Source organism: Musa acuminata, chromosome BXJ2-5, assembly GCF_036884655.1.
Source record: "Musa acuminata AAA Group cultivar baxijiao chromosome BXJ2-5, Cavendish_Baxijiao_AAA, whole genome shotgun sequence".
Lineage (NCBI taxonomy): Eukaryota > Viridiplantae > Streptophyta > Magnoliopsida > Zingiberales > Musaceae > Musa > Musa acuminata.
Window position 1 is genome coordinate 38847863 of NC_088342.1, and position 16882 is coordinate 38864744.

The 16882-nt window shown below is 34.3% G+C and overlaps 1 protein-coding gene across 1 annotated transcript; it reads right to left on the minus strand.

Annotated features, from left to right (window-relative positions):
- Positions 1 to 648: 648 nt before the first annotated feature.
- On the minus strand, positions 649 to 11487 carry LOC135612720 (inositol phosphorylceramide glucuronosyltransferase 1-like). The gene is made up of 11 exons (XM_065109331.1): positions 11307 to 11487; positions 10965 to 11199; positions 8767 to 8887; positions 8456 to 8641; positions 7904 to 8067; positions 3804 to 3911; positions 3458 to 3595; positions 3229 to 3375; positions 2130 to 2409; positions 1930 to 2053; positions 649 to 889 (listed from the first exon to the last, which is right to left on the minus strand). Exons 2-11 carry the CDS (start codon positions 11196 to 11198, stop codon positions 748 to 750), a joined length of 1644 nt encoding a protein of 547 aa, XP_064965403.1. The 5' UTR covers position 11199; positions 11307 to 11487; the 3' UTR covers positions 649 to 747.
- Between the last annotated feature and the right edge of the window lie 5395 nt (positions 11488 to 16882).

Here is a 16882-nt window from a genome sequence, read left to right on the forward strand (position 1 = left end):
GGGAAGACGGGACACCCCCCCCCCCCCCCCCCCCCCCCTTCCGGGTCTGGGCCGATGGAAGTCCAGAACCCAAACCTCCACCCGATTGGGGTGGGTGGAATTCAACCATCGGATCCGGTTCGACCATGACGAATACATTGATCGGATAAGAAGCACATATCCATCTTTTTTTTTTTCCTACGTGAACCGGATAAGAAGCACATATCCCGCACCCCCTCCCTGCCCCTTTCGTGTACGCTTCTCGGAAGAGAACAAGCGGCGATGACAAAGCAGCGTCCGTATCCAAGCAACCTGCAGCACGGGCGTCCCCAACGAATCTCACTCCAATATCAGTATCCCATACAATCGTTGGGATTCAAGAAAAATCGCACTCAGTTGTTGGAAGTAGCTGTGCATCTTCCTTTCTTTTCGTTTTCTATCTTGAATATGTTAAAACATGATTGGGCGAGAATAAGCTCACATAATGTTGCTGTTGAATAGTACAACACAAGAGTCTTCGTGAAGCTTGGACATCATCCGTCTCGGTCATTTTTGGCATCCCCACCCCTGTACTGCTCTGATACTTCCAAAAACTGGATTGGATGTTTGCTCTCGGTGCAGAGTACAGAAAGCCCCACGCATGCAACAAGCACATCGGATGCTACGGACTACAGCGATGAATGATTGAGGACCTTCCAGAACTTCAAATTGAATTATGATACATGGATACAACAAGCATTACTTTAACCAAGCTACTCGATGTGCTCATTAACATAATAAACATATGTTTCTAGCTCTTGGCTGATGACGATCTTCGCAGCCTTTAGTAAAGGCTCTAATAGCAAGATGCTCCGAGGAAAATGTCACGAATGCAGCCAATATAAGACCACCGCCGACCATCAAACCCAACCTGTAAATGGGAGTAAAATAAAAGATAAAAAGGAAAAAAAAAATGAGAACATGGAAAAGGAAAATAAAATTCGACATGAGTATATAACAATACAATCTAGTTCGACATTACAAATACCATCATGCACCAAAAAGCCCGAATGGTAATGGATCATGCTCCACGTCCTGATTCCCATGTGCATAGAAGCTATCTTATGGCTCTAAATACTAAGACCATAAAAAAAGAAGCAAACTTCCATCATACATTCACCAGGACTCACCCACAATACATGACCTAGATGTAAGGTTTCCTAAGGTAATTTCAAAAGAATATATTTGTAGAAACAGCTTTCTATACACATTCTTTTTTACTTTTCACTATGTTGCATTCACTAAGCATATCTAATTTACTACCAGATGTTCAGATAAGATGTGAACTCAAACTTGACAAGCAGTAGAAATACTGCTAAAACACATGCATTCCTTACTGAGCCAGAAAAGTAAGTCCTCTCAAAAGAGAGAATGCCATCAAGAAAGCAATAGTTTGCTCCTCTATTATCATAAAACACATCAAGATTCTAGATACACTTACCATAATTGTAATAAAAATTCAAATTGACAAGCACACAAAAACAATGTCCACACTATTAAAGGACAATGATCAAACTCTTATTTCTTTACAACAGTAGTTAGTCATTAAAAATCTTATGAAAAAGGATGTGTAAAGAAATTAAATAATATAATTGAATTCATATACACAACAAACACCGTAACCGACCAAACATAATCTTTTATACACACACACAGATATATAATATATATATATATATATATATATTATTTTTTATAAATATACTGTCCTCAAAAAATTAAATTAATAAAAAAAAATCAGAAGATAAAGCAAACAACTTGGAAATTCAAATTTCATAGCAGAGTTGTAATAAAAGGATAATACAAAGAGACAGCCAGAAAATTATAAATGACGATATAACCAGATCTGCAGCAATTCAATAATTCCTTCCTGATCTAGTACTAGTTAATCATAGATCCAGATCAATCTACCTTGCAAAAAGAGCAGTAATTCCCAAAAGGCATGGCATTGAAGGAACAATGACAGCGAGAAATGCCATCCCTAGCCAATAGAACCATGGCACTATGTCACAGCTAGATGAACTGCGTTGAGAGCCTGCATAAAATATCTGCAGTTAGATTGGTGCAACAAAGGAATCACCAAATGAAACTTTTCATTTAACTCGACAAACCTTTTCCAGAGTCATAATCGGAAGAATCAAAGCGATTATGATTAGTTTGATTCCCTGTCGACTTTCCCCATTGATATATAAAATTTAGATAACTCCCAAATATTATGAAAAAAGTCACAAAAGTCCACTCGTACATCAGCAGTAAGCCTGTCCATGGCATTACTTGATGAGGAACCAATATAAATGAAAGACCAAGAGATAGCGCAGCAGCCACAAAGCAGATAAAAACAGAGATTGCACCCAAATGAGCAGGCAGCTTGGAATGTGCACCGGTTGAAAACTGTCACGAAGTAAAAATGACATATGAGAAATATACAAATGCAAATTTACATCTATTGCACTGCATAGGATCCACATGAATCAAATTGTGAGAACTACACATTGATTCACATACAGTTAAGTAGTTAACCATACAGGCCAAGATCCTACATGCATTAAACAAGCTCTTTTTTTATATCAGCAACAACAGAAAATTTTAATGCTGATCTCCAAAATGCATAATAGGGGTTTCCATAAGTTATTCAATGGGTGGGGAGCACAATTTTCAATTATATGGGGATGAATTGTATACTCTTCTGTGTTTAGACCGTATGCATGCTAAATAATAATCTTCATGAAAACTCATAAGTGTTACATCTGAATCCACTATCTTAGCATCGACTATGTAAATAACTATGAAGCCACTCAAGATGGTTAATGACTTTATGTTGCCCCAAGATAATCATGATCAGAACGTGTCACTCTACCTACAGTTGTCGAGAAGCATGAGATGCAAAAAAAATTTCCATGCCGATGTTCATATATCAATGTTCTGGCGGATACTACATATGGGACCATCCCTTTTTATCTGAGAATTCTTATTTTCATTCCTCATTACTGAATTAGTTAACACCCTAAAATTCCAGTGTGCATTCTCATAATTTAATTATTTTTCTGATTCACAGCGAGAAAAAAAGCCAACAAACAATGAGGAAGTCAATGTAAAATATGATAGTCCATTGAACTAATTACTTTTCTAGATAATGCAAAAATTCCTTAATGGAAAGTATATAACAAATATATATGAACTTCCTAATATCTTTGCCTTCAGAAATGCAACCTGTTGACTCGAATTGACAAAAGAAGATGAAGCAACTCCAACACCAGAATATGCAGGAATGCCTCCAGATCTGTATCGGTAGTAGATTCGCCTTGCATAATCACACAAGGAACTTCGAGAAAATATGGTGGCGAAATCCTTGTTTATCTGCAAGTCGGAAACAAATTAAGTTATACAAGCAATTTTTTCAGTCAACATCATAAATAACAGCCTGTAATGAATCACTAACCTGAAGAAAGGATCGATAGTAACAGAAAATCAGCAAGAAAACAGGAAAAGCAAATAAAAATTTAACCAACAGCTGGTCATTAGGGTTTCTTCCTCCGCCAGTTCCAGGAAGAGAATCTCCAAGTTGTTTGCGAACATTCTGCAGTATTTGTGCAAGTGGTGTTAACAAAAGTTTTCCGACCATTGATTATAGAATTCTCTTCAAACAAGTTTTCAATTAACTCGAACCAATCACATTTAATACAGTATAAGTAGCTTAAAACGATTCATGGAAGTTGCAGATAACTTGAAGGAAAATGTTGTAAAAACAATTCATACAACATAAAATAAATCTGATGGCCAATCACCTGCCATACGTCCACTGGTTTTAGAAGCCAAGCTGTCCACCAATCCCAAGGTTTAAGGGGGCCCAGGGTGTAATGAATAACTCTGAGTTCTTTCTCATCAACCATCCACTGGTCAGGAAGTGTAAACGTAAAAGTTCAGCAAATAATGCTAAAAAGAGAACACTTGAAAAAAAAAAGTCAAACTGTTGCAAACATCAGCACTGCAAGTTATCGTAAAGTATGATTTTACAAAAGAGACCATTAAATTAGCAACAAGCTAGAGTCGCTTAAACATGAAAACTATATAAAAATTTCCCATTAATGTGTTGATCTAAATATGACATAGGTCGCATCTGGAGAAATACACGCAATGGATTAAAGTGAAACAAATCCAAGGCACTCCACAAAAATCCCTCTTTTGTAAAAGCACACATCGGCAACCTAATCATGTTGTTAGATCAAAGTTTTCACTTCTTAGAAACTCGAGCATTATTCAGGATCATTCGGTTGGTGCGGGTTTTTGGTGGTCAACTAGCTCGTCATTTGTTGCTTTGATGGGAAAGGAGATACATGTAATCAAACAAGAACTAAGATGCCAGAATAGAAATCTGTATTATACACTATGCCAAGTGGTACAAAATAATGGATTTTACCAGGTCTTGTTAGCTATATAACCAGTGATTTAAAAAGCGCTAGACGTCAAGTTCCCAAAATGCCCGAGACGAGCGAAGTGAGACGCTATGAAATATTAAAATATAAAAAATATATAATATAATTGATAAATATAATTATTTAAATAAAAATATGATATTAAATTAAAAAGATCTAAAGTACCAAATCACATTATCCATCTTCTAATAACAAAAATGTCAAGAGACTCAAAACAATAAAGTTTTAAATAAACAAATATTAGCAGTGTTAAAATCTATATTATCAATCTAGTATATAAAGATTACTTTGTATAGTAGTTAGAGAGAGAGAAAAGAACTATTTATTAACAGTAAGAGGATAAAATTGTCATCGACAATGTGGAAAGTGAGGAGAGGCAGCGATAAGAAGCTGCCAGCAGCAGCGGAGGATTAGTTTAAGACAGCTGTGGCAGCACTGCGAACGACAGCAGCAGGGGAAGCTGCAGATAGCAGCAGTGATGGAGGTTCTAGAGGGAGTCCGTCAATGGCAAAGGAACCTATGATACTCTCCCTCAACAAGTTGAGGAACTGCACACGGAGCGACGGTGGAAGGAAGCTACGGGCTCTTGTGAGGCTATCGGACCCATCTGTCAACGATAGAGGAAGGCTCGATCTGCTGCATTTGCCGTGGAGGCAGCGGCAGAAAGCATCAGTGACGGAGGCAGAAACAACGCTAGGGTTGGCTCAAGGTCGCGTAGGCGTGAAGTGTCGCTTTTGAGGGTAAGTAACTATGTTGGTTTGATCAATCAAACCAACTAACTATTGTTGAACCAAACCAAACATTTAAGTCTGGTTTGATTGCGTCATTTGAAATGGGCGCTCGCCCAGAGCGCTCGACACCTAGGTTCAGGCGAGCGCCCAGGCGGCGCCTCATTGAAGCGTGCCGCCTGGTCCACACATGAGGCGCTTGAGCCTCGCCTTGCCCGAGCGCCTATTTAAATCATTGTATATAACACAGTAGAAAAATAATCATCTAAGTAATAGATCATGCAATGCCACAAAATAACAAAACTCAAAATCAATTAATCATCCATGACAAGCATTCCAAACTCATTACAATATGTGTATCCTCACGCAATATGACATGACTTCCGTTCTTTATTTGGAAAATACCTACAAGTGGCTACCTCTACTCGGAAAGTATATCCATGCATCTTGACAGGTAAGATGTCTCTTATTCACTTTTCCATGAATCTCAAAACAAGACTATCTCCTTGTTGAAAACAATAATATAACCAACAAAACCAAAACTTACATTGATGTACAAAATCCAAATGGCTTTTTGGTTGACCTTTGAAATAACGTATAAGCAATTCTATGCAATCAAAAATGGCTTTTTGGTTGACCTTCGAAAAGGCCATAAAATCCTGGTGATGGATCTTACAGTGGAAAGTTGCTACCACACAAGCAGTATCCATGTCAGGCATACCAAATATACATATCATTTCCCAATCTTATCAGCTCGCCAAACGACAGATTCTTAACAGCAATTTCACAGCATGCTAATAGAATTCTTTCTTTTTTTTCCTCCTTTCCTTGGTTTCCTGTGTGATTCTCTATCTATTATCTCTTTCTTCAAGTGTTCTCAAGCCTCAAATTCTCTACTCCTGCAGCTCGTGCAGGACCCAAATTCTGGTATCAACTAGTTGCTTCAGCAATGAGGACCAGTCCAATGAGGTCTTCAACAACAGATTGTCATAGTCTCACTAGTTGAACTCTTTCTTGAGTGAATCCAGCCTTTCCTGCGAGGAGTCACCAACTTCTAACATTCCCTTGCCTATATAACCAATAGACGGTGTCTCTTTGTACAGGTAAATAAGCAAGATGACTTTTTTTCTTTTAATTTGGATGGGACTGGCACTGTACAATTTGGATAGGCTTTAAAGAATATATCTCACTTTTTCATATACAAGAACAAAAAAATTTAAAAATACATATGTATTGAATCTAACTGATATATGAATTTATAACATGAGTATGCATTGTTTAACTTGGGGGTTTAAAGTACTAAAATAATCTTTTCAAAATTTTAGTTAACTACAATATAAAATAACAGATTCTTTGTTTTTAATTAAAACAACTGATTTAGTAATTATTATCTATAAAAATAATAGTGGTCTATCAGATCACCTATTAACACTATGATCTTCAATTCAAATATGCAGATTTTGTATAATTATGTAAAGAAAGGAGATTGCAGTTGTCATAAAATTTAAATCTGAGAAAAATAAGTGTATTACGTTATCCATTTAATTGAGGTTTCAAATACTGATTAGATATCTACTGACTAGTATCTAACGGCCCGGTCAAGAATCAGTAACGGACTATACATCTTGGTATTAATGGTTTTTTACTTTTTTTTATTTTTTCCTTGTTTCAATGATATCATGTGATACATAGCTTGATACTACTTAATTCATTTTTATTTCTTTTTAGTGTCATCGAAGATGTCGAGCGATATCAAACTGAGATTTTAAATACTGATTCAAAAAATGGTAGATTTATTAGATCTACTTATTGAGAGAACATGAAGTACAAATACCAAGGCATTGAAGTCACCCAGACACGCAAACATCATCAAAGGAACAATGGGAATGGGAAAGAAGCAATAGTGAATTACATTTCATCCCCTTCACCTATATGTCTGGTAATCGCTCCAAATCATGATCCAATATGGGGTTCAATCATGGCAGTGACACTGAGTATGCCTTAGAAGCAACACATAAAAAAATAAGAAGCAAGAAGATGCTCTATTCCTTGAAGAGAATGAATCAAGAAGGCAAGGTGCAGATATCAAAGACATGAATCCAATATAGACTTACCAATCCAAGACAAAGAATTACGTATAGCTATCAAACGTGGCAGAGAAGAAGAAAGATGTTGTAAAGTTCCTCTATATCAATGTATTTCTAGTTCATCCATGTTCCTTCAGCAATTGCTTTCAGCCATAATTTAAAATTCATGAAACACCAAAAATGGAGCTAGAATTGATTCCAAAATTTAAATAGATTGTGGTCAAGTATGTTAAAAGGAAGATAAACAAAGTTTGGGTACATGTTATAGGACAACGTGACAGCTGGACAAGGAATGCAGACCATCAGTATGAGCATAATTTATTTCTAATTTTCTAAAATCCATTGTAAAATCATGTAAGCAAAGATGGCAAGTACAAGAAAGAGAAACACCCTCGTGAACCCATAGGAGATAAGATGATAAATTAAATGAGAAAACAAAGCAGTAATTCAAATGAATAACCTACAAAAAAGGAAAGAACTATTCTTTAATTCCCTCCATATGAGGATATTAGAAAACAACTAAATAATTCTCAAGAATAGTCAGTTGATACCATATGAAGCAGTAACTGTGGATAAGACAAGCAAGCGTAGTGATACAAAATGTATCATTTAGTTCCAATTGCTACCAGCTAATTACCTTATTGGCTAGCATGTAAAGACCAACATCTGCATTATATAGAGTAGAAAGTCGTTGCATTTCAGGCACAGGAATAGAGTTCTTGGCATCTGAAGACAAATCTGGCTCGAAAACATGGGCATTGGGGAAGTCAGAATAATATGAATTCAGAAATCCTTGATCTCCTGCAGAAATTAAAAGAGAAATGAAAAGAATAAGCAAAGAGGATAATAGTGATAACAAGGTATAAATGCTATCACACAACATATTGTTGACCAAAAACCATGATGAGACACTAACTATCGGAGCACTCAACAAGATGACCTTTTTTATTTCTATATTATGGTATCAAATCTAACACAATTTCTTTCAACACAAGCATATTGGCCTTCTGAAGATTGTTTTTCAGATGCCAGACTCTTACTGATGCAGAAAAGTTGTAATTCAAACTTCACAACATGGAAGCATCAAACAGGATAAACTGTCAGCTACAAAGAAGGAAAAAATTCAACATAACATCATGAAACAGTCTAAGGTTCTAGAGCAGTAAAGGGATTAAGGGAAAAGATTAACCTCCAGTGTAAGAATATAAAGAGTTCACTTGGCTCATCATATCTTTGAAAGTGGATTCAGAAGGCTCCACAACCATCACCCCAGAGTTCAATCTTTCAGAGTGTTTCAAGTTTGCACAGAATTTTCCACACTTGAATAGATCCTCAATACTCTTTATGACAATTGTATCAGCATCAAGATATACAACTGATAGTTGACAAGAAAAGCAGAACATCACCACTAAAAGGAGCAATTAGAAAAGCAAGAAAAAGAAGGAAGATCATGCATTTCTAACCATTAAAATACAGGATTAATTTCAAAAATTAAATTACCTTTTCTATAGTTTGTCATATTGAATATCTTCAGTTTCGTGTACACTCCCCAGAACCTTGTTGGCCGCACATGATTTGGATTAGCCAATAAACTTATATGCTCGACAATCCAACCATCAGCCTACAATTGATCTAAAAAGTATAAGTTATTAATATAGAATAGAATAAAAAAAACATGTAGACATCAAAATCACAGTAATTATTTGAAAATTTCCAATATTTCCAAAGATGCAAAAGTGATAAAAAATGTACTACCTGTATGATATACAAACTCAACAAGCCAATGTCAGGAAGATTTTATGCATGATTAAACCACATACAGATAAAGAATATCAACCACTAACGATAAAATTTCACATGTGCATTTGACAGCTTTGTATTAAAGGAATTGTGTATCTTTATCATGCTGAGAACTGGCTGTGATATCAGGTGCTCCATGTTTAATCATATATCCACAACAGTAACTACTACTAAATCATATATATACTTGATCATTCTGGCATTCTCACATGTGCACATATATACATATGTAAACAAATATGTGTATATATACACACACAAATATACATGTACATAGAGGGGGGTTACAAACAGGCTCCAACGAATGTGCCAACGAAAGCGTGACATGTGGACAACATTTCTATGACTTTATACATCATTTATGAAGTTAAAATGTGCCCCAGCTGACATGGTGCTATATCAACCATCACTTAATTTACAAGATTCAATCGTATAACAACCTAAGACAAAATCTTAATAACCTGATATGGGTAACCACCCATAATAGAAAAGCAACAAGAGTTCAACCCTATAAAGGGGGGCCTCCTCTGAAGCTAAAAGACAAAATCTCTTTCTCTCTCTTAATTTGTTGAGATTTGTACCCTCACAATGCTTCCAAGTTAATTATGACTTGAGCATTAGGAAGGCCCTGCAGAATACATTTTTGACATCTATCTGCTTTGCATAACTTATGCTTCCCATCCTCCATCGTGTACAGCAGTTTAATCACCCTGACTCAATAGGATACCTCAGTTTAATTATCCTTGGCACCTTGTTTTCAAACCACTATTGCTCAATTCAGCTCAGATGGTACCTCAAAAAAAGCCACATTAGCAAGATCACCCAAATTTGACTTCATAGACAAATGTACATATACATGTGTGCTCACATGTAATCATGTATACAAAAAATATGAACTTACATAAGCACACATATGTACACAAATGTGCAGCTTGTGTATCTACTAGCATAATGCTCCAGTCACAAATGAAGACTAACTCGTCATGAGAAAACAAATTATAAATTAGTGATATCTCATGTGTGAAGACTATGTTTTCTTCACAATTACAGCAAACATGTTTTAAAAAAATTATACCTTCCATCTTTTATAGTTTTATTTAAATCATTGGGTATCTATCCCCAATAGCATATGGGTAAACTGAAAGAAGGAAAGAACCACCTCCTGCCTTTCTCTAATGTTTAGCATATTTCTTTAATTATCCAGTTATTAGGTCAAATTGTACACATAATGACTTCAAATTTGATCATGTGCAGTACATGTCAAATGCTAGTATGAACATGCATACAATTTCATGTTTACAGCATAGCAATCAGTAACCTTATTTGGCTGCAAACCAGGGAGTAGTATAACAGAATTTCACAATTCCCAATTATCGAAGCCTCTTCTCTTTTGCTTAAATTTTTGACCGACGTGCGAGGATCAGGCCTACACCAGTCTACTTTAAGTTGAGTTGGCTTAAACATCGACTCAAGGGATTTTTTTACCTCACAATGAAAAAGAACGGAATCTTTCTCATCAACATTTTTTACTAAACTAAATACAGCTCTTTCATGTGATCCAGCCAACACCTTGTATCTCTTATTATGTGTTATGTGTCCTTCGATCATGCCATTTCTTTTGCTCTGCTGCTCCCGTAGCTTGGAAGGAATGTAAATTATGGCTCAGCTATCCAGCCGCAGCCTTCAAGCTAGCGGGACGATATGCTCGGTATGCAAAAGAACTCCAATTATTGGCCTAGAAACAACCACACGCCTCAAAGGTCAAGTTAACTAAAGTGTTCCTTGCGACACTAAAGAACTCCAATTCTCTGAGGTGACAAGAACCGAAGCTTGACCTGACTTATTTTCAGAAAAGAGTAGAGAACCAAAACAGAAAACAATAGGGGGAGGAAACCTACATGAAGAAGCTTCATGGCATAGTCGGAGACGCCATCCGAAACGAGGACGACCATGTCCTTGGTGGACCCGGTGTCACGAATCGACTTCCCAAGAACACGAACGCCGAGGAGGAACTCGTCGCCGTAGAGCAGGGTGACGTAGGCGTCCTCGGTTTTGGCCCTCCCGCAACCCGTAGCTCCGAGAACCAGCAAAACCATCGCCAAGAACCCTAATCTTGCCACAGGCGACCCCATCCTAGGATCCGACGACAAGAATCCAGATCAAGAATAAGAGACGAACCGAATACGAAGCCCCTGTTCAAGAACACGTCTCGAGATCGTCAAGGGAGTGAAGAAGGGAACCTTCCAGGCACCGAAGACGAGGCGAGGGGTGCAGCGGCGGCCTCCGTTGACGGGGAAGAGGCGATGGTTTCGATCGATCGAGAAGAAAACCAAGTTTGTGGAGTTCTCTTTTTCCTCTTCCCTTTTCCCCCTTCTCTCAATTAAAGAGAGGAGGAGACGAAAGTCCGAAGGCCGCCCCTTCTTGACTTGGAGGATGCGTCATAATAATACCGTGATACGTTAAATGACAATAATATAATTAATATGAAATCAACATATTTATCCTTACCCATATATTGAAATAACATTTATAAGAAAATAAAAATAATCACTATTGTCAATAGTAATGTTAATTAATTTTATAAAATTCTAAAATATTTACACAAAAATAACAATAAATCGTATTACCCCAACCACTAAGACACTATGCTCCTTTGATAATACAATGTTCTTGCATTATATTTCATTAATTTGTTATAATATGTACGACGGATTACATTAAATATCAATCATCTTAGCACCTTGAAACTTTTCGATTAATATAAGACTTGTATTATTGGGTCGTGTTGTTAATTGCCCATTGGACTAGCTTATTTTGGAGGACATATAATCCTTTTATCTTGACTGTTTATATTTTATATTTATAGCATCATCTTTTTATATCTCATTTTACTTGTCTTCTTACCACTAATAGCGTATTCCCACCTCTTGTGACTACAAAATCTAAATAGCGCATACTCAATTACATTCACTTTATTGCATTATAATATTATGTGGGTTAGGTTATGATGGCTTACATTTCTTTTGATATGCTCGAAGTTGCATGTGCATGCACACTATGACCCCCGTCTTCCATGTGCAAATGCATGTGCCCATTTGACTCATGCTCGTTCGACTCCATAAAGCAAAATAAGATCGTTAGAGACCTAATTACGTATTATCCGTCTTTAATATTTTAATTTTTATGTTTAAAAAATATGTCGAATATTTTACGATTATAAAAGTAACACATCCAAATTTATTTATCATAACATGATCAATTTTATCAATAAAAATAAAAAATAAAAAGATATTTTTAATATTCTAACTAATGGTGATAGATGACGTAAGTGATGACGGAGGACAATGCCATTGGGAACCACAGGTGATTGTTGTGGATAAGAAAAACGACGATGAGAGGTGAGGACCGCTCTACATTGCATCGATAACTTTTTCATCGCTCGATAACTGCATCGATATCGATACAAATGCAGAGCGAAAAAATGGTCACTCGATAACTGTATTAGTGTAAATGAAGATGCAAAGCGACCTCACCTTCGGTGCTACTCTCCTCATCCATAACAACCATCCATGACACTATCATCTGTCACCACCAACTAAAACATTAAAAATAACTTTTTGTTCTTTTTTATTTTCATGTTTTCATTAATAAAATTGACGATGTCATGATAAATGGACATAAATGTTTCACTTTCGTAATCATAAAAATGTCAATATAATTTTTTAAAGTATAGAGATTGAAATACTAAATATAGCTTGTCATATCCTGGATTTTTTTTTTATCACATATTTTCACACATTTAGAGCCAAGTACATTACTTTATTCATTATTTATAAATATTTATTATAATTTATTTATTCATCAAATCACAACTAGAAAAGTAAACATAGTGATGTTAACTCCAAGAATCATTCAAGTGGCTCCACCTAGTGGTAGAGGAAGGTCCGCTCTCCATTGAAATCTGATTTAGTACTAGTAGGAGGTTTCTCTAGAAATCAAAAATAAAAAAAAATTCAGTAACGTTAAGTAGGAACCCAAAAAGTCAATTCAAAATGAATACATGATAAAAAATCAATCATCTCATTGGCATATATCAAATACTCGAATGTGCACTCCCCTAACATCGGATGAAGATGCCTTATCATACGGGATGAGTTTGTATTCTCCCAATAGCGGATGGAGTGGTGTCCCTCACCTGCTAAAGCAGAGACACGTTCCTCCCAACAACAAATAAAGGAACCGTCCAACCGTCACGTCTAACGGCTCGCTAATCCCCGAAGGGAATCGTCCTACCTGCTCTTGGTAGGGAAATAACATAATCTCACACGGGTCATGTTTATATCGAGATAAAATAATATATTTAAAACATCTCTTTCAAATATCATCAATATTAAATAATATAAATTAGCCATTGACTTGAACCCTAGTTCAATCGATCCAATCGAACTTGATTTACTAGAACTTAACTAAATCGATCTCTAATCCTTATTTAACTAATTTAGAACCACCCTAAACTAGTATAGTTTGAACTAGATTAAGTTCAATTTAGGTTAAACTAACTTGGATAAGTCAAACCAATTCAGAATTACCCTGAATTGATATAGACCAATCAAGTCTAGTTTAGTTCAATCAACGTTTGGACTCAATTCCAACAATTACATACTATCGGACTAGGCTAGGCCGACTCATATATTAGTCATGTGCACTATACATAACTGTGCATGAATCATAGTAGGTTGGGCCAACCTTGGCCCATGGACTGGTCATATGCATCACACATAATTGCCTATGTTAGGTTGGGTTGGGTTAGCCTGCGGGCTAAGGCCTAACTCGGTGGTTAGGCTCGGCCTATGGGTTAGCCCTAGTCAGCTGATTGGGTCTAATCAATGGGTTGTGCCCTAGTTTATGGACTGTTCTAACTTTATGTTTATCCAATTTCATCACTATTGAATTATAACAATATATATTCATTAACAATAATATATTAAAATATAACAACAGATTAAAAATAAGATTGAAAGATAAACTTCAATATAAGAAAATGATATTCTAAATTTAATAAGAATTAAAAATCATATTTTCAATAGAAATCATATTTTTAATATATATGACATGAATAATTTCAATATGATCTAATCAAATAATAAAATTCTAAATCTTAACAGGGATGATTTTTTTTAGATAATATACTATAATCTAATAATAAAAATTTTAATAATTAAATTATTAAGAAATATTTATTTTGAACTACTCATAGTATATTTTAATCCAGATAAGATTAAAAGGTAAACTACAATACGAGGAAATAATATTCTTAATCTAAATATAAAGAATCAAATATCATGTATTCAATACATAAAACATGTATAATTTCAATATATTTAAATCCAAAGAAACCTTTAAGAGATTGAAGAATCCTTTAAAAACTTCATATAACATATCTTAATCTAATAGTGAATATTTTGACATTAAAAAGAATGATAAATATTTTTAAATTATAAAAAAATTAATATTTAAGTAATTAAAATAAAAAATTTTAATTTCAAGAAAAATATGAAAACATATCTCTTATCAGCATGGTGTAACTCCTCGTTCCTCTCATTATTGGGCTCGGCTAAGTGAGGAACGAATGAGAGAAATCCCTCCCCTTAAATAAGAGGAGGTGGGTCTCTATTAAAGAAAATTTATTATATTATATATATATATGAATTATTTTTATTTAATATACTAACAAATATAATATCATCATATTTGGAATGCTTAATAGTTATTTCCTAATTCGTATTAGCAAACAAAAAAATAAGATTAATATTTTCTAAATTATAATGGCAAGTAAGGAAATAAAAATTGATTTGTAACTTAACTATTTAATTTGATTACAAACTAATGTAATCTATAATTAATCCAATGTAAGAGCAAAAAGATCTTACAAGCGACAATATAAATGGGGAATAGAAACGGAACTCCCTTTTAGTTATCCCCTAAACCAACCTTCTTTTTTTTTAACTCATATATAAGGAACTCAGAAAAAAAAAAAAATCATCCCCAAAAATTTCGATCAAAGCAAGCATATGCCAAACATGAATACCCCCTGAAGCCACGGGCAGAACACCTGGCATAGAGACCCAATCTTGAGTGAAGAAAATAGACAAGTTCGTGCTGGCCATTACGCATTAATCAACTTTCCTCTTAATCATCATAATATTATTAATCATTATTATTATCATTATTATTGTTATAAATGGAGAACGACCCATAGACATCAATTTAACCTAAATGTATTATTTTTCATGGGCCGATCCAGCCCATTAAAAGGCCCAATACTGATTGGCAAACTCGTGTTTAAGGAAATGAAATCCCAATATATTTGGCACATAATTTAAAGTCTATCTTCCATTTTCAATTTATCTATCTGTCTGTCTGTCTATATTTGTAAGTTGTGACAAGGAAAATTAATTTTCTTATATTATTTATTTATTTATCATCGCCATCATCATATTTTGAAAAAGTGATATAGGTTTTTAAAGAGTATCGAGGGATTAATATTTGTATACATATTTTATACATTAATCTCTCCTATGATTCTTGTATTTAGGGAAATAAAATACCCATATCTTTTGGCACATAATTTTGAAGTCTATCGTCTTTTTTTTTTTTTACTTGTCTATCTATTTTTCTATCTGTTTGAATGTTTGTCTGTTTGTGCACATATATCTATATATAAATATATTAATTTTATTATTATTATTATCTATTATTATTATTAAATAATTAAAATATTTTTTTTTTAAAAAACCATTCTTTGGGTATTTCTCAATCGATGCTCTCATTTTATATTTTTTTTAAAACAATACTTCTAATTTGAAAAAAAAAATACCCAAACTATCAAATTTTTTTTTTTTTTTGCTATTATAGTGTTTTGATATGTTATAGTGTTTTAATCACCACAATAAAAACACTATAAAGCATATTTGAAAACACTATAGATGAGTTAAATGCAATCAAAACATACTAGAAACCATTTGGTATATCATACTTTGATTCAAATAAATATTTATAATAATTTATGAATAGTATCACCCAAATATAAGAAAAAATTAGTTTGTTACCATTTTCTAACTATTAAAAAAATAAAATAAAAATACTACAAATGATCTAAATGAACTTCTAACCTCAACTAAACAAATTGCAAACCTAAAAATATGGTGTTGCAATGGTTTATGAGTAAATACAATGTAATGTCACTCATAGTATTTTTAATATATTAATAAAACACTATAAATATCATTGAAAAATACTATAAATGAGTCAAATGAAAAAACGATAACGATTGAATACTAATAAAAGAACAAGTAAAAAAAGAGCCAGAAGACTTTGCACACAAAGCTGAAGTGGTAGGTGCAAATCGATCGATTAAACTATGACCACTCTTCCCTTTATTGGATCAATTAAATATATGAGCTTGTCGACAAGCATTAGGTCAATTAAATTATTTCTTTGGTAGTATAACACAAAGCGTATGCATGCATATGTATATATACACATATATATATGAATTCTTTGGTACGTACTGATATGATTAATGTGACATCAACAACACCATCACATATCTGCCATGGAATTGATCTCAATCTCTTTCGGAAAAAGGCAAATAATAATAATTAGGCTAAAGAACACCAACATAGACAGTTCTATAGTCTTCAGAGAGAGATCATGATGCGTTTTCTAACTTGATATGATGTGCTTATATATTTCATATCAAGTTTCCGTTTTTATTTTTCGGAAATGAATTGTCAACATTCCTGTTTAATCCAAT

Excerpts from the sequence above, each read along its gene's own strand:
- LOC135612720 (XM_065109331.1), bottom strand. The coding sequence starts at position 11,198 with ATGGGGTCGCCTGTGGCAAGATTAGGGTTCTTGGCGATGGTTTTGCTG. Across the intron at positions 8,068-8,455 it reads TTTATATTCTTACACTGGAG|GAGATCAAGGATTTCTGAAT; the intron begins GTTAATCTTTTC and ends TAATTTCTGCAG. Across the intron at positions 3,912-7,903 it reads TTTACATGCTAGCCAATAAG|TGGATGGTTGATGAGAAAGA; the intron begins GTAATTAGCTGG and ends CTTCCTGACCAG.